We start from the raw sequence: 18,326 nt of genomic DNA, 5'->3' as shown, positions 1-18,326 counted from the left end.
CATGCACACCTCCAACTCAATCATCAAGTTTGCAGACAACACTACAGTGGTAGGCTTGATTACCAACAACGACGAGACAGCCTACAGGGAGGAGGTGAGGGCCCTAGGAGTGTGGTGTCAGGAAAATAACCTCACACTCAACGTCAACAAAACAAAAGGAGATGATCGTGAACTTCAGGAAACAGCAGAGGGAGCACCCCTCTATCCACATTGATGGGACAGTAGTGGAGAAGGAGGAAGGTTAAAGTTCCTAGGCGTACACATCATGGACAAACTGAATTGGTCCACCCACACAGACATCATGGTGAAGAAGGCGCAACAGCGCCTCTTCAACCGCAACTGTAGGGCTGTCCAGAGGGTAGTGAGGTCTGCACAACACATCACCGGGGGCAAACTACCTGCCCTCCAGGACACCTACACCACCCGATGTCACAGGAAGGCCAAAAAGATCAACAACAACCACCCGAGCCACTGCCTGTTCACCCCGCTATCATCTAGAAGGCGAGGTCAGTACAGGTGCATCAAAGCTGGGACCGAGAGATTAAAAACAGCTTCTATCTCAAGGACATCAGACTGGTAAACAGCCATCACTAACATTGAGTGGCTTCTGCCAACATACTGACTCAAATCTCTACCCACTAATAATAAAAAATTGGATGTAATAAAAGTATCACTTGTCACTTTAAACAATGCCACTATACCCTACATTACTCATCTCATATGTATAATGTACTCTATACTACCTACTGCATCGTGCCTATGCCGTTCGGCCATCGCTCATCCATAGATTTATATGTACATATTCATTCCTTTACACTTCTGTGTATAAGGTAGTTGTTGTGAAATTGTTAGATTACCTGTTAGATATTACTGCACGGTCGGAACTAGAAGCACAAGCATTTCACTACACTCGCATTAGCGTCTGCTAATCATGTATATGTGACCAATAAAAATTGATGTCAAAAACCAAGCCATGAGGTCGAATTTGGGGAAGGGTACAAAGAAAATATCTGCAGCAATGAAGGTCCAAGAACACAGCGGCATCCATCATTCTTAAATGGAAGAAGTTTGGAACCACCTCCCCCCCAAGAGACTCTTCCTAGAACTGGCCGCCCGGGACAAACAGAGCAATCGGGGGAGAAGGGCCTTGGTCAGGGAGGTGAACAAGAACCCAGATGGTCACTCAGACAGAGCTCCAGAGTTCTTCTGTGGAGATGGGAGAACCTTCCAGAAGGACAACCATCTCTGCAGCACTCCACCAATCAGGCCTTTATGGTAGCGGCCAGACGGAAGCCACTCCTCAGCAAAAGGTACATGACAGCCCGCTTGGAGTTTGCCAAAAAGGCACCTAAAAGGACTGACCATGAGAAACAAGATTCTCTGGTCAGATGAAACCAAGGTTGAACTCTTTGGCCTGAATGCCAAGCGTCATGTCTGGAAGAAACGTGGAATCATCCCTACAGTGAAGCATGGTGGTAGCAACATCATGTTTTTCAGCAGCAGGGACTGGGAGACTAGTCAGGATCGAGGGAAAGCTGAACGGAGCAAAGTAGAGCGAGATCCTTGATGAAAACCTGCTCCAGAACGCTCAGGACCACAGACTGGGGTGAAGGTTCACCTTCCAACAGGACAACAATTCTAAGCACACAGCCAAGACAAGGCAGGAGTGGCTTAGGGACAAGTCTCAATATCCTTGCGTGGCCCAGCCAGAGCCTGGACTTGAACCTTACCAAGCATTTCTGGAAAGACCTGAAAATAGCTGTGCAGCGACACTCCCCATCTAACCTGACAGAGCTTGAGAGGATCTGCAGAGAATAATGTGAGAAACTCCCCAAATACAGGTGTGCCAAGTTTGTAGCGTCATATCCAAGAAGACCAGGCTGTAATCGTAGCCAAACGTGCTTCAACAAAGTACTAAGGGTCTGAATACTTTTTATTTTCTAATACATTTGCAAAAATTTCTACAAATCTGTTTTTGCTTTGTAATCATGGGGTATTCTGTGTAGATTGATGTGGGGGGGGGGGGGGGGGGGGGGGGGGAAATAATTTAATCAATTTTCTGGTTAAGGCTGTAACAAAATATTGAAAAAGGGGTCTGAGTACTTTCCGAATGCATTTTTTAAACTTTTACTACCCCTTTTTCCCACCCAATTTCGTGGTATCCAATTGGTAGTTAGTCTTGTCCCATCGCTGCAACCATGAACCATGAGCCATGAATCCTCCGGAACACAACCCAACCAAGCCGCACTGCTTCTTGACAACGGCCACTTAACCCGGAAGCTAGCCACACCAATGTGTCAGAGGAAACACCGTACACTTGGCGACCATGTCAACGTGCATGCGCCTGGACCGCCACAGGAGTCGCTAGAGCGCGATGAAACAAGGACATCCCTGCCGGCCAAACCCCCCACTAACCCGGACAACGCTAGGCCAATTGTGCGCCGCCCCATGGGTCTCCCGGTCGCGGCCGACTGCGTCAAGGCCTGGACTCGAACCAGGATCTCTGCGATGCAACTGCGATGCAGTGCCTTAGACCACTGTGCCACTCGGGAGGTCTACTGTAGGTAAGTGACTAGAAAACAGGTTAGATAAGACAGTAGCAGCAGCGTATGTGGGGAGTTTGAGTGTGTGTAAGGCATCAGTATGCACGTGGTGGTTTCAGAGGAAGGCCCCAAAAAATGGTCAGACGCCAGCCACAGTCCGTTTGCTCTGCTACCGCACGGCAAGCGGTACTAGTGCACCAAGTCTGGAACCAACAGGACCCTGAACAGCTTCTACCCCCAAGCTAGAAAAGACTGATAAACAAGGCTGCTAATTAGCAAATCAAAATGGCTAACCAAACTACATGCATTGACCTTTTTTTAAACAAACTTTTGCACTGAGAATGTGCACACAGACTTATACTGACACCCTCACACACACACACACACACACGCTGCTGCTACGGTCTTATCTACCCTGTTGCCTAGTCACGTTACCCCCTACCAAATGTACATAGCTACTACCTCAAATGAACTTGTACCCCTGCACATCGACTCGGTACTGGTACTCCTTGTATATAATAATGTTATATTTTTACTTATTGTTATTCACCGCAAGGTGCTACAGAGGGTGATGAGTATGGCCCCCTTTTATCTTTAACTCTGCATAGTTGGAAAAGGACACGTAAGCATTTCACTGTTTGTGAACAGGTGGAGACTAAGCATGCAACAAATAACATTTTATTTGAATGTGATTCACTGAGTTGGTTTATATTTAGGATTATGTTTTACATATGTCATCTTATTTGATTATTTAATATATATTTTACATGTTGAGACCTTTGTACTAAGGTACTGAACATTGTCAAAAATGAGTTAGTCACATAACTGATCTTTAGATGGTTCTTCATGTCTGTGAACTTAGTTTATTTGAAAAGTAAATTTGTGAAAAAAAATGTACTGGAAAGTTAGAACCTTTTAGTGCCAAGTTCAAATGGGTTTATCTGTAATCCAATCACAAGCCTGAACAAATACAGATGGACCAATCAGCATATCTTTGCCATCTCCCTCCATGTATGGTCTAGACTAGTCTTGCCAGCAATAATGGCATGCAAGCAAAAAATAAAATTAAGTCAGAAAATAATTGTTCGGTAATGACAGTAATTCATCTGATTATCATAATACATTTCCTAATGTATTTGATGTGTTCCGACTGTCTTGTTAAGAGTTATTCTATAATTTATGTATGTATTCAAATAGCCTAGTCTTCTTAAAAACAGAACATGTCTAATTCAGAAGTGTCAGAGAACATTAAGGCTGAACCCAGATTGACATTTCAGAGGTATAAGGTTCTCTGTGATTGCACCAGTGAAAAAAAGAAAAAAGAAAACATTTAAAAAAAGGGAGCGACAGTGAGGATTTTGATACTCTGCACTTTAGGTACCTTTAAAAAGGTGGACCTTAATGGGTTATGAAAAAATAATATAGTTCTGAGATGTGAAAATGTTGATGCTCAATATCTCAGAAATATGCTTTGCACAGATGGCACTATAAGGGTCTAAGATCACGGTTAGATAAGGCCACACAGAGGGCCAGAGATAATTACATACATTTATGATAATCTGAAGTACCCCAAAAGGCCACTAGAATAAAGCAGCAGAGTGTATGCGTCAGTCTCCCAGCTAGTGAAATGTGGTGCCGGACATTTGACCAGCAGCATTTAAAATGTACTGGACCCATATGCATTGGGGGCATAACCTGATTGGAGTGTCCACCCACGGTGCTAAGAATTTAAGAAGTCACATTTAGATCATGGTAATTCATATTAACAGAACATGCAAATCCAGGATGCAACGATGTGCAGTCCTTCTTACCGAATTCTGATGCGCACTTTGAAGGACGTTAGAATTACTGTCTACATGTACTTTTCCTCAGCAAACAAAACAACCAACGAACAGCAAAATCACTAACTATCTATTCTACTGGTCAGCTTGTCGAGAAAGAAATAACCTAATCCAAACACAGACAGTTGTGAGGGGGATGAGTGATGCAACAGATCAGAAACTGTTGCTTAAAATGCTGACAAACTATTATGTATTTACATAAGAGCAGCAATGCGCACAAGACAGTAGGCTACGCATGCATGTTCGTTCCATAACGCTTCGAACACACAGACAGCATTTTGCGCAAAATAGTACACATCATAATCTGAATATGTATGCAACAAAAGTTCAACATTCACTTTCTACAACAATTTCTGTCAAGCAATCTACACATACAGTTTGACGCATACATTCGAGAAATCCAAAGTATGCACCACACCGAACGCACTGCAAATGCCTCTGCAACGCAAACGCAGTGTTTCATTTGAAATTAATGGAATTCTGGTGTACCAAAATACAACGACGCTGTCGGTGTTCGCAGCATAATGCAATTAGTAGTAAAACACAGTCCCCTAAAGCTCCCCGCACATGCTAACAGTTTAATGTGAAATACTTGAATATCGAAAGGAGGGAGATCTAATATGCTACAACTCGCATGGGTGGCTAATATGACTAAGATTGTGCTACTGGACAATGAAATACAGTTTATATAAAATATTTGCCTCTACGGATACGGTCTGATTTTGGCTAGGCTACTTTGAAACAAGGTAAGACATGCCTCATTTGTAGTAAAACTTTAAGCATGTTTTTAAAATGCAATACTGCCTCGCGCTGATGAAGCCTGCCTTCTGTTGCCTATGCATTTGCTACTTGAGATGCTGTAGCAGCAACTCTCGCGTTGTCTGACAGTTTCCACTCTAAAAGGCTCTTTATGCGGTACGCGTGTGATAAAATACTAAACGAATATACTGTACACGAGCCAATTTAATTTTATAAAATGATGCGTGTGGAATGGACATGGATGGTTTCACACAGCTGCAGGTGCACATGATGCTCCTAGGGCAAAGAGTGAGCTAATTAACAAGCTGTTGCCTTATAGAGTGGTTAGCTGACAATATCACGAATATGATGCCCACGCTTCTATGGGGCAGACAGTGTTGACAACAAATTTTTCAGGCTAAGTTGCTAGAGGCAGGTTGATTTGTTGCTAAAAGTTGCTAAATGACGTTGATGGCACAGTTTACGTTTTTACGCAATGACATCTCTGCAAAAATATGATTTGACTTTTGTTCAGGTACAGACTCCCACTCTTTTCTGTACTTCTGGCTGTACAATTTTGATTGAAACTTGTTGATTGATGTTGTAAGTTCTGTTCAAGGTCAAACATTCGTTACCAACTATATTCATTGGGTTTGGCTCGTCGAACCGGTGCTACTGCTCCTGCAGTCAGCCAACAATGATTTGCAATTTGCTGGAATTGCTGCTAGCCTGCTGCTGCCTGTGCACGAGCTGAGCTCCTGCTGCTAACTTCACTCATAATGCATTTTTGCAGCCAGGCACCTGTTGTGACTGACAGAAAAAAGTTTGTCATTTAAAAGGGAAAATGCGTGCATGTTAGCATGAGTCACTTTTCAAAAGTTGCTAAAAGTTCAAAAAGTTGCCAGGGTAGTCTGAAAAGTTGCCAAATCTAGCAACAAAATCGCTAAATTGGCATCACTGGGGGCAGAAGTCCGTGTGTTGTGTTTCTGAACAGCTAGCATCAATAACATGCTGCTGCCATGTGGGGAATAGTAGGTGGCTTATTTCAGCTCGTATCTTTTTGACTGATGTCATATCGATGATAATATGGCTAAAATTCGCTAGCTAACCAACAACTGTAGCGATGGATATGAGAGACATTCAAGCCATCCCAGTCTGTTTTGCTACATTTGCGCACGTGTCATTTTATTTGCTTAATAACAACCAACCTGTCTATAAAGACAATCCATCTCTATATATTAATTGTTGTATGGTTCCAGTCTAGACTCACAAACACCTAGGCCTAAACTTCAGGTAATTTACCAAAATTACCAGAACTTTCGGTAATTAACTGGTAATTTATATTTGAACCTTTATAAACATGTATTCATTTGTTTACATATGATGATTCAGGAGAAAAATGTAAAAAGCATCGAATCAACAATAGCATTATTTTCAATTAACTCTTCCAACCATTTACTTTTTCCACAACTGCCACCAGTTTGGCACCAAAGCATTTACAATGACATTTTTTTTTTAAACCAAGTGCATTTCATGCTGAAACCCTCATATTAAACAGCAATGCTATTCACTAAGTTGATGGTTTATATTTAGGATAATGTTTTACAGCTTTGTCATTCTATTTTTAAAATCTTATTTGATAATTTTATATATTTATTTTACATGTGATAAGGCCACAGAGGGCCAGAGATAGACGTGATTATCTGAAGTACCCAAAAGGCCACTAAATGTCGTGATAAAAATTACAGTTAGCAGTAATATACTCTACCTTTGCAACACTACATACATCTGCCTCCACCCTAGTGGCAGATCAATGCATTCGAGGTTAAAGGAGAGAGACCCAGTAAACAATCGAGGTTAAAACTAATAATGAATAAATCATTTATAGCTACCCAAGCAGGCAGGAAGCCAGTGGCTAAGCCCCGGTGGTACAGTGACAGGGCAGATAAGAGATGCCATTGCAGCCTGGGTTAGGAGGAGGATGTGGTTTCAAAAGGAACTGTGTGTGGCTTATAATAAGAATCCACTTCCTCCTCCCGCCCGTCTGGTTGTCTTAGGTAGTCTCTTCTAAAAGAGGAGTCGAACACGTGTAAACTACAGCGTTGTATGCATGTAGATAGCTACAAAAGCAGCAAATTAAACAAGTCCCTTTATTGGCAAAGCAATCAATCATCTATGTATGCATAGTGTGCTTACACTTTGTTAATATCACTCTGAAAATAGTATTGCATGAAAATTGCTTGTGAGTAGACCCGCACACTTCCTGTCTAGACTAAGACAAGTGGGTCAAAACAGCAGTCAGATGTCAGCTGTCTCTGGCCTTTTTCATTCAAACACAAGCACAGGCAACAGTGGTCCAGTAGTCTTCTGGTCAGTGGTCCAATTTGCAAGCATCTATGAGCCTTATGCTAGGCCTTGTTAACACAAGGTGGCACAGTAATCAAATGTACACGTACAGCACTAACTCAGCACACATTTCTCATCCACATGTAAGTGTTGAGAGGAGCCAACACCACAAGTATGTCTCAGCCTTACAACCACTCCTCAAGATTCCTCAACTCACTCCACAGTGTGTTCAACCACACTGGGTCTGAGGTTTTTGGTAAGGAAGGTACTGGATGGCCTGGCTGACAACCATGGCCACCCTCCCCCAACTAACTGCCAATCTCTACAGACAGATCCTGGTGTATCCATCTCTGCAACATTCACAAATGGAATGCTTTGATCAGGCAAGAGTGGCACACCATCGCAAGCCACACAGCTGCAGGCTAAAGGGTGTGGTCTGCTGCCTGCAACATGGGTGTGGCTACTTTGACTAGCCGTGAGGTTAGTCCCATGTCAGGGACAAACCAGCTGCCAGGATACTAAAACAGAATTTAGGCTGAAGCTGGGATATAAGAATGTCTTTCCAGTGGTGATTTGAGTCACATCCAAACCATCTTGTTTCTCCTTCATCTTGTATGACTCATTTGATTGGAATCGGAGGACTCCTAGCCATGTTGAGAGATTGGCTAAAAGGGAAGGGTGGATGCGTTCCAGGGAATCCAGATGTTTTTCCCTCAGAGTAGGCTTTTCCAGTGGGTGACTAACTCCTTGGCTCAGGCCCCTGCCGTGTTTCAACGTGAAAAGAATCACAGGGAGGTCATCCAAGCAGCCATCCGTGGCTTTGATTATCCCTGGAATAGTGGGAAAGTCCACGCTCTGTCTGCTGTGATGGAACCAATCCCATAAGAGAACACCTTTGAATACCATCCAGTTAATCTTGTGTACTTAAATCGCCTCACACTAAAATACAGCCCTATTTAATGGACCCAAGATACTTGACATAAAATCATGTCATTCAGGCAAAATGTATACACCTCATTTTCAGCACATACAAATCAGCTCAGCATGTTGTCAACCATACAGATGAGACATGACTGGTATGCTTGGCCTGTTTAAATTAGGTGGCTGCCATTCAGTGCTTTAACGAGCATAACCCTCAGTGTTTCCCCTATATTGATTTTGCAGCGCCAGGCTGCCGCTGCTAAGACGTGGGCACCAGTCCCCCAAAAATTATCCAGTAAGAGTCAAAAGTTTGGACACAGCTACTCATTCAAGGGTTTTTCTTTATTTTTACTATTTTCTACGTTGTATGATAGTAAAGACAAACTATGAAATAACACATGTAGTAACCAAAAAAAAAGGGTAAAATCAAAATATTTGCCTTGACAGCTTTGCACTCTTGCCGTTCTCTCAACCAGCTTCACCTGGAATGTTTTTCCAACAGTCGAAGGAGTTCCCACATATGCTGAGGTCTTGTTGGCTGCTTTTTCTTCACTCCGTGGTCCAACTCATCCCAAACCATCTCAATTGGGTTGAGGTCAGGGGATTGTGGAAGCCAGGTCATCTTATGCAGCACTCAATCACTCTCCTTCCCTGTCAAATAGCCCTTACACAGCCTGGAGGTGTGTTGGGTCATTGTACTGTTGAAAAACAAATTAGTGGGACTAAGCCCAAACCAGATGTGATGGTGTATCACTGCAGAATGATGTGGTAACCATGCTGGTTAAGTGTGCCCTGAATTCTAAATAAAATCAGACAGTGTCACCAGCAAAGCACCCCCGACACCATCACAGATGTGGAGGTCCGTTCACCTACTCTGAGTCTCAAAGACACGGCAGTTGGAACCAAAAATCTCAAATTTGGACACAGACCAAAAGGACAGATTTCCACCGGTATAATGTCCATTGCTTGCGTTTCTTGGCCCAAACAGGTCTTCTTATTGGTGTCCTTTAGTAGTGGTTTCTTTGCAGCAATTCTACCATGGAAGCCTGATTCACGCAGTCTCCTCTAAACAGTTGATGTATCTAACTTGAACTCGGAAGTATTTATTTGAGCTGCAGTTAACTACTGCAGAGGATAAGTTCATTAGAGGTACCTCTGGGTCTTCCTTTCCTGTAGCGGTCTTCATGAGAGCCGGTTACATCATAGTGCTTGATGGTTTTCAACTGCACTTGAAGAAACTGTCAAAGTTGTTGAAATGTTCCGGATTTACCGACCTTCATGTCTTAAAGTAATGTTTCTCTTTGCTTATTTGAGCCGTTCTTGCAATAATATGGACTTGGTCTTTTACCAAATAGTGATAACGTCTGTATTCCAACCCTACCATGTCACCACACAACTGATTGGTTCAAATACAAGAAGGAAAGAAATCCCACAAATTCACTTAAGGCACACCTGTTAATTGAAATGCATTCCAGGTGACTAACTCATGAAGCTGGTTGAGAGAATGCCAAGTGTTACTACATGATTCCATGTGTTATTTCATAGTTGTGATTTCTTCACTATTGTACAATGTAGAAAATAGTACAAATAAAGAAAAACCCTGGAATGAGTAGGTGTCCAAACATTTGACTGGTACTGTATAATTAATATATATTCAAGAGATGGGAAAAGATTCAGTGTAAACTGAAAACGACTAAAACCAGATAAAGTATATAGAAAAGATAATGTAGCTATCCAATTATAAGATCATCTTTGAGAACTAACAACCAAAATTTAAAAAAGTAGCCAGAATAAAATTCAAAATTTCATGGGCCACCCATTGATTTTGCTATAATGTTTGAGTCACTGTTTGAGTCACATAAGAACACTGCATAAGCCATGGCAAAATATGTAGAATTGCAGGAAACTACACTTAGCAAAAATATAAGGTGTTAGTCCCATGTTTCAGGAGATGAAATAAAATATCCCAATATGCAAAGCTAATCTCTCATTTGTTGCACAATTATTATTATTATATTTTTTTTTACATTCCTGTTTTTGAACATTTCTACTTTTCCAGGATAATCCAGCCACCTGACAGGTGTGGCACATCAAAAAGCTGATTAAACATGATCATTACAAAGGTGCAGCTTGTGCTGGGGACAACAAAAGAGCACTATAAAATGTACCGTTTTGTCACAACACAATGCCACAGATGCCTCAAGTTCAGGGAGAGTGCAATTGGCATGCTGACTGCAGGTATGTCCACCATATCTGTTGCCAGAATTTCTCTACCATAAACCGCCATTTTAGAGAATTCAGCAGTACGTCCAACCAGCCTCGCAACCGCTGAAAACGTGTATGGCACCGTGTGGGAGAGCAGTTTGCTGATGTCAACGTTGTGAACAGTGCCCCATGGTGGCGGTGGGGTTATGGTATGGGCAGGCATAAGCTACAGACAACAAACACAATTGCATTTTATCAATGACAATTTGAATGCAGACATATACAGTGACAAGTTCCTGAGGCCCATTGTTGTGCCATTCATCCAAATCATGTTTCAGCATGATAATGCATAGCCCCATGTCACAAGGATCTGTACACAATTCCTGGAAGCTGAAAATGTACCAGTTCTTCCATGGCCTGCATACTCAGACATGTCACCCATTGAGCATGTTTGGGATGCTTGGGACCGGCATGCACGACAGCATGTTCCAGTTCCCGTTAATATCTAGCAACTTTGCACAGCCATTGAAGAGGAGTGGGACAACATTCCATAATCAACAGCCTGATTAGCTCTATGCGATGGAGGTGTTATGCTGCATGGGGCAAATGGTGGCCACAGCAGATACTGATTGGTTTTCTGATTCACGCCTAGGGCTGTGGCTGTCATGAAATTGTCAGCCGGTGATTGTCAAGAAAATAACTGCTGATCTCACAGTAATCGACAGTTAATTAGCATCTCGTGGCTTCCACACATAGCCTACAAGCCAATGATGCAGACCTTTGGAATATCTACATTTTAAAAAGTATAATAAATCCATGTAATATAGCCTACACCATCACAATAAATCCATTATTTATTTTAGACAGTTCTAAAGAAGCATGATATGAAGAAAATGTAGTCTATTTCAGAAGAACAGAATAGCATACTTTGAGTGGTCCATATGTTAGGCCCGGATATGGCTATGTCATATGACTGTGGGCTACACTAGTTTATTTTAACAGACAAGTTTTGCTTAGAATTCCACGGCATTATTTTGAGAAAAAAAAAAAGTGCGCACATACGTTTTATGAACTGTAACTAAATAAAATCTTGTTGAGTTTCTATTTTTGTACAGTATAGCTTTAAAACTGTACAACTTTCTCTCCACCTCATGCCAAAATGTGTAGAATTAAGGCTGTGCCCTACAACAATTTTTTTTTCTCTCGAATAGTATTTTCTTTCGACCAATCGATTGGTCACTTTTCTCAATATAGACACATCCTATGTGTTTTAATCAAATCAACTAAACTCAGCAACAAAAGAAACATCCTCTCACTGTCAACTGTGTTTATTTTCAGCAAACTTAACGTGTAAATTTGTATGAACATGAACATAAAATTTAACAGACAAACTGAACAAGTTCCACAGACATGTGACTAACAAAAATGGAATAATGTGTCCCTGAACAAAGGTAGGGCGGGGGGTGGGGGGGTCAAAATCAAAAGAAACAGTATTTGGCCACCAGCTGCATTAAGTACTGCAGTGCATCTCCTCCTCATGGACTGCACCAGATTTGCCAGTTATTGCTGTGAGATGTTACCCCACTCTTCCACCAAGGCACCTGCAAGTTCCCGGACATTTCTGGGGGGAATGGCCCTAGCTCTCAACCTCCGATCCAACAGGTCCCAGACGTGCTCAATGGGATTGAGATCCGGACTCTTCGCTGGACACGGTAGAACACTGACATTGCTGTCTTGCAGGAAATCACACAGAATTAGCAGTATGGCTGGTGGCATTGTCATGCTGGAGGGTCATGTCAGCATGAGCCTGCAGGAAGGGTACCACATGAGGATGTCTTCCCTGTAACACACAGCGTTGAGATTGCAGGCAATTATAACAAACTCAGTCCAATGGTGCTGTGACACTGCCCCAGACCATGACGGACCCTCCACCTCCAAATCGATCCCACTCATTCCTTCGACGATTAACACGAATCAGACCATCACCCACCGGTGAGACAAAACCGTGACTAGTCAGTGAAGAGCACATTTTGCCAGTCCTGTCTGGTCCAGCTACGGTGGGTTTGTGCCCATAGGTGACGTTGTTGCCGGTGATGTCTGGTGAGGACCTGTATTACAACAGGCCTACAAGCCCTCAGTCCAGCCTCTCGTGGACAGTCTGAGCACTGGAGGGAGAGATTGTGCATTCGGGCAGTTTTATTGCCATCCTGTACCTGTCCCGCAGGTGTGATGTTCAGATCCTGTGCAGGTGTTGTTACACGTGGTCTGCCACTGCGAGGACAATCAGCTGTCCGTCCTGTCACCCTGTAGCGCTTAGGCGTCTCACAGTACAGACATTGCAATTTATTGCCCTGGCCACATCTGCAGTCGTCATGCCTTCTTGCAGCATGCCTAAGGCATGTTTTCGCAGATGAGCAGGGACCCTGGGCATATTTTTGGTGTTTTTCAGAGTCAGTAGAAAGGCCTCTTCAGTGTCCTAAGTTATCATAACTGTGACCTTAACTTCACTAGGGTAGGGGGAAGCAAAATATATATTTTTATTTGTGATGCAACATTGTTCTTACATAATATAACCACATACAATTTAAATAGCAAATGTCTGATGTACTGTGCCATCCCCATGGATCAGTACTAGAGGTCGACCGATTATGATTTTTCAACGCCGATACAGATTATTGGAGGACCAAAAAAGCAGAATACCGATACCGTCCGATTTTTTTAACTTATTTGTAATAATGACAATTACAACAATACTGAATGGGCACTTATTTTAACTTAATATAATACATCAATAAAATCAATTTAGCCTCAAGTAAATAATGAAACATGTTCAATTTGATTTAAATAATGTTGATAGGCTTGAAATCATAAACAGCACAATGCTTGACGCACAACGAAGAGCTGCTGGCAAAACGCACTAAAGTGTTGTTTGAATGAATGTTTACACGCCTGCTTCTGCCTACAACCGCTCAGTCAGATACTTGTATGCTCAGTCAGATTATATGCAACGTAGGACACGCTAGATAATATCTAGTAATATCAACCATGTGTAGTTAACTAGTGATTATGATTGTTTTTTTATAAGATAAGTTTAATGCTAGCTAGCAACTTACCTTGGCTTACTGCATTCCCGTAACAGGCAGTCTCCTTGTGGAGTGCAACGAGAGAGAAGCAGAACGTTATTGCGTTGGTCTAGTTAACTGTAAGGTTGCAAGATTGGATCCCCGAGCTGACAGTGAAAATCTGTCGTTCTGCCCCTGATCGAGGCAGTTAACCCACCGTTCCTAGGCCGTCATTGAAAATATGAATGTGTTCTTAACTGACTTGCCTAGTTAAATAAAGGTATTAAAAAATTTAAAAGTTTTTATTTTATTTTTATTTTTTAAATCGGCGCTCATAAATACCGATTTCCGATTGTTATGAAAACTTGAAATCGTCCCTAATTAAAATCGGCCATTCCGATTAATCGGTCAAGCTCTAATCAGTACACTCAGACATGCAAGAATCGGACAGGTGTCTTGTACACCATGATTATTATTTTTATTGCTACTGCTCGACTAAAGAAATCTCGATCGACCAACAGCCTATCGACCAAACAATTCACCAAATCGACTAAAATGGGTCAGGCCTAGTAGAGTTGCAAGTAATTCGCTTTAAAACAGCTACATTTAGTCTCTGCGGCCAAGAGGGCCACTAAACTTTCAGTTGGAGGCCATGCTATTGGACACACCCACTATCCCTCCCCCTACGCTTCCTTTGCCACCACTGTTGAAAAAAACTCCTAGGGGAAACGCTGCTAAACTAAATTTGTTGTAGGATGTTTGAGTGACAGGTGGGCAAAATACACCCTGAGCAGAAAATGCCTGACAGAACCACTGCAGCCTTCATAGTTTCCTGTGGGTGATGTCACCATGGTCACATCAAGAGAGAAAACATCTCCAAATCCCTTGTGGACAAAACAGGCTCCCCGCCACATTAAGCGGCGCAAATCCAGCGCTGGCTGCCTTCCTTTTGATCAGGGCCCAGAGCCATTCTGGGTGGGGTCTGTCTGCATAGCTGAACTGGGATGACCCCCAAACTCCTAGCCACAGCGCTACACTGTCCGACTGTCTGACTGGCCAAGGCTGGAGGGAGGGAGGGAGGGGGTAGGACTCTCCAGTAAAAACCCAATGGCCTTGCAAACTCCGACGGTCCAGCTTCCACAGTTTGTGTAGTAGGAGTCTTGCTGCTGCCATCCTCAGCCACACCCTAATCCCTGCTCCATTGCGCCACCTGGCTTTTCCAGAAAGTTGGCCTCTGGTTGAGTTGGGTGTTGTACACAACCCAATAACACCATTTGCTAGAAAATACCATATTGGAGAGTCCGTAAAATATATTATATTATATCCAGTATAGGCTATCATAGAAGATTTCATGTGTGAAAACCGAAACGTTTTTCATTGTTGCAATCTGGTCGTCCCTGTGGCTAAAGCTATGTTGAGGCTTAACGGCGTACACCATATGTTATGATATACCGGTATTGATGCAGGGACTGGTTTGGGTTTTTACTTTACCTTCTGTACCGGTATTTGAATGTTTGGTTTGTTGAATGTGATACGCCATTTGTAAATGTCAATTTTTATAGTTTACTTAGCTACTTGAGTCATCTCTCTCCGTGCCACACAGACCTAGCCACGCCCCCTGTCACTCAAGGAGTGCATTTGACGTTCCTTCACCACGAGACACTTGCATTCAGTCTGCATGGTCAATGCAGAACATGCAACAATGTTGATGACAACGATGCCGTTTTCACTTTGCGTCTTAATATAAATCCACTAGCGTTCTACAAATGACATTATTAGTTCATGTTTCTTACATCAGCAAACAGCTAGTATTACTTTTCTTAGCAAGTTGCCCTAAATCTTGTGAGATGCTAATAGCTAGCTAGCTAATAAATGTACTGAGTTAGAGCAAACGCAGCTAGCTAATACAACCTGATAATACCAGTGATGGCGTAGACCTAAAATCAGCTTGTTGTTTGTGCAACAGTATCTTCTAAATCAAAGAGGAATATGCAAAGCAAGAATATGTTAGATACATGAAGTAGCTAAGAGAAAACATGCAATGTAGCCAACCAAAGCTTATAGGGTCCCCTAGGAAACACTTTAGCTCCTACCCTGTCACAATAACTCCTCCCTGGCATTTTAATTCATTGTCATCTCAATTACATTCTAACTATAGAATTAGACTAGTCATTCCATTTTCATGATTCCAACAGTTTTGCTCTAATTAGCAAGTCAAATCGCACGCAATTGCAACATTTGGTTAAAAATAAGTCCTAGATGATTTGTCCATATCATGCAGCCCTACGCAGCAGTATGGAAATTCTCAATTGAGCAGTGGTGTAAAGTACTTAAGTAAAAATACTTTGAAGTACTACTTAAAAAAAAAATTTGGGGGGGGGTATCTGTACTTTAATTTGGATTACTTTTACTTCATTACATTCCTAAAGAAAATACTGTACTTTTTACTCCATGCATTTTCCCTGACACCCAAATGTACTAGTTACATTTTGAATGCTTAACAGGACAGGAAAATGATCCAATTCACGCACTTATCAAAAGAACATCCCTGGTCATCTACTGCCTCTGATCTGGAGGACTCACTAAACACAAATGCTTTGTTTGTAAATTGTTAGAGTGTGCCCCTGGCCATCTGTAAATACATTTTACAGATGGCCAGAATTTGAAATTACTTCTACCTTTGATACTTAAGTACATTTTATCAATTACATTTACTTTTGATACTTAAGTATATTTAAAACCAAATACTTCTACTCAAGTAGTATTTTACTGGGTTACTAACTTTTGCTTGAGTAATTTTCAATTAACGTATCTTAACTTTTATTCAAGTATGACAGTTGGGTACTCTTTCCACCACCGCAATTGAGTGCAGGAAGTGCTGAAATGTGTCTTGTTTGAAGTTGAATTGAACCGTATAAAACAATCAGAATGGAGAAAGACTTACTAACATCACTGAGAATGGATGTGTTGCCACCCTGGGATCATTTACTACTCAAAGCAAAAATGTACAACTATTATTTAAAAAAAGAAAAAAAAATTGGAACCAACCATCCAATTTATTTTAAATACCGTGATAATATTTTGGCCATATCGCCCAGCCCTAGCGTATGCTGGCAACAGTTAGTTAATAGAGTGGGGGGGGTGTCTATTTCTTTGTTTATAGAACACGGAAAGGGTCAAAGGTGAAGCAGGTGCGAGTGGAACACACCAATTCCAGACGGGACCGGAAAATATGCACATGGAATGGCCTGGGTCACAGCAGACCCAGAGTTCAATCTGCACAAAGACTAATCCAAAACAAGAGAAAGGTTGAAAAACACAGCTTTAAAGTTAAATGGATGTGCCTCCCCCCAGAAATTGGCAAATGTTTTACACATAAAACATTTCTCATCAGCTTTTACAAATGCCCTGATATAACCTCTACTAGTGTGTACACTAACAGGTTTGTTATGAGGATGTATTCACAGGCCTTAGGTGTCAGGAACCACATTTTTATGGACCATAAACATTCATAGGGGCCATAAACATTCTTATAGACAGTAAACACTGCATCACTTGCATTGTAGACCTGGTTATCGATGGAGCTGAAACAGGAAGCAATCTCAGAAACGTGTGACGCAGGGACGACTTTACATGCCCTTTTATCTCAAGAGACAACAGGTTGGCTAATTGAAAAGCATGCAAACATAACCAGAAAAAGCAACAAAATCTACACTTATTTCATAGCAGGACAGAGGCAACATATATGTTAGATTGTGTGTGATTTCCAAAGCCTTATAGGTAAGAGGGTGGTGAGATCGAGGGTATAGGTATTACCTCGTTTGTGAAGCCATCCCTCCTTCACAATGACTACTTCACCCATGGTGGCCCGTGGAAAAATGGGGGGAGGGGTTCTGTCCGCTGAGGTGGTCCCACAGAAGGAGGCGTCACTCTCGTCCCCTTCACTCAAATCAGGAGCGGTCTAGTGCTGGGGAAGGTTTCAGCCAGCACTGTTTACCTATTGGGGAGGTTAAAAGACAGACGGACAAGGAAGAAATGCATCCTAGTTCAAATCCAGCAAATTACACATTCTTAAGTGCTGCAAATATTAAGGTAGAGTGAGAGCAACATTTAGAGACAAAGAAACAAGAATTACAAAATGGCAATCAGTGCTTATTGCGCAAAAACACCAAGTTACTTACTATACAAAGCACTTACAAAATCACCGTTAACAAAATGTTAACATGGTTAATATAATTACAGTTTTACTACACATAAACGGCAAATGAAATGTTACATGTTCCTATTTCTGTCTTGTAGCATCCTCTGGTATTTGTTAGTACAAGACCCTTACTGTAACTGAAAGCACAGGGACATAGAACTATGCAGATCCTTTAGCAGCTGTCAAATCATTCTACTTTGTTATGGCTAACCCCACTTATCCCTCCATATATCTCAACACTGGAAATATTGCTTCATTATCATCCCCTGGATATATATTTTGTGCAATGCAACATGTATCACGTAATGGAATTATAATCAAGATGGTTCCCAGGTTAGGTCAGGTAGTTAACCTGATAGCCCCAGGTGTATGAGTGAAATTTCAGCTTTATTTTGGTAGGCCTAATAATTATACTATTGTACTGTAACTACACTATGATCACAATACCATGATTCATATTAGTGCAAAA

At 41.9% G+C, this 18,326-nt stretch overlaps 1 protein-coding gene across 8 annotated transcripts in view; it reads right to left on the bottom strand.

Moving 5' to 3' along the window:
• Window positions 1-18,326, bottom strand: part of LOC110522300 (RAC-alpha serine/threonine-protein kinase) — a 68,096-nt gene that overhangs the window by 8,545 nt on the left and 41,225 nt on the right. For 6 of the 8 annotated variants that reach the window (XM_021600588.2, XM_021600585.2, XM_021600587.2 and 3 more), the window contains one exon: window positions 17,473-17,653. The exons of the other annotated variants lie outside the window; for them this stretch is intronic. In XM_021600588.2, the coding sequence (XP_021456263.1) occupies window positions 17,473-17,518 (46 nt within the window). In that variant the 5' untranslated portion in view covers window positions 17,519-17,653. The remainder of the gene's footprint in view (window positions 1-17,472; window positions 17,654-18,326) is intronic. 8 annotated transcript variants of the gene reach the window in all.

This window comes from Oncorhynchus mykiss, chromosome 4 (assembly GCF_013265735.2).
Source record: "Oncorhynchus mykiss isolate Arlee chromosome 4, USDA_OmykA_1.1, whole genome shotgun sequence".
NCBI classification, from domain to species: Eukaryota; Metazoa; Chordata; class Actinopteri; order Salmoniformes; family Salmonidae; genus Oncorhynchus; species Oncorhynchus mykiss.
Note: the sequence above shows the minus strand (reverse complement) of the source record. Positions and strands in the feature narration are given on the sequence as shown.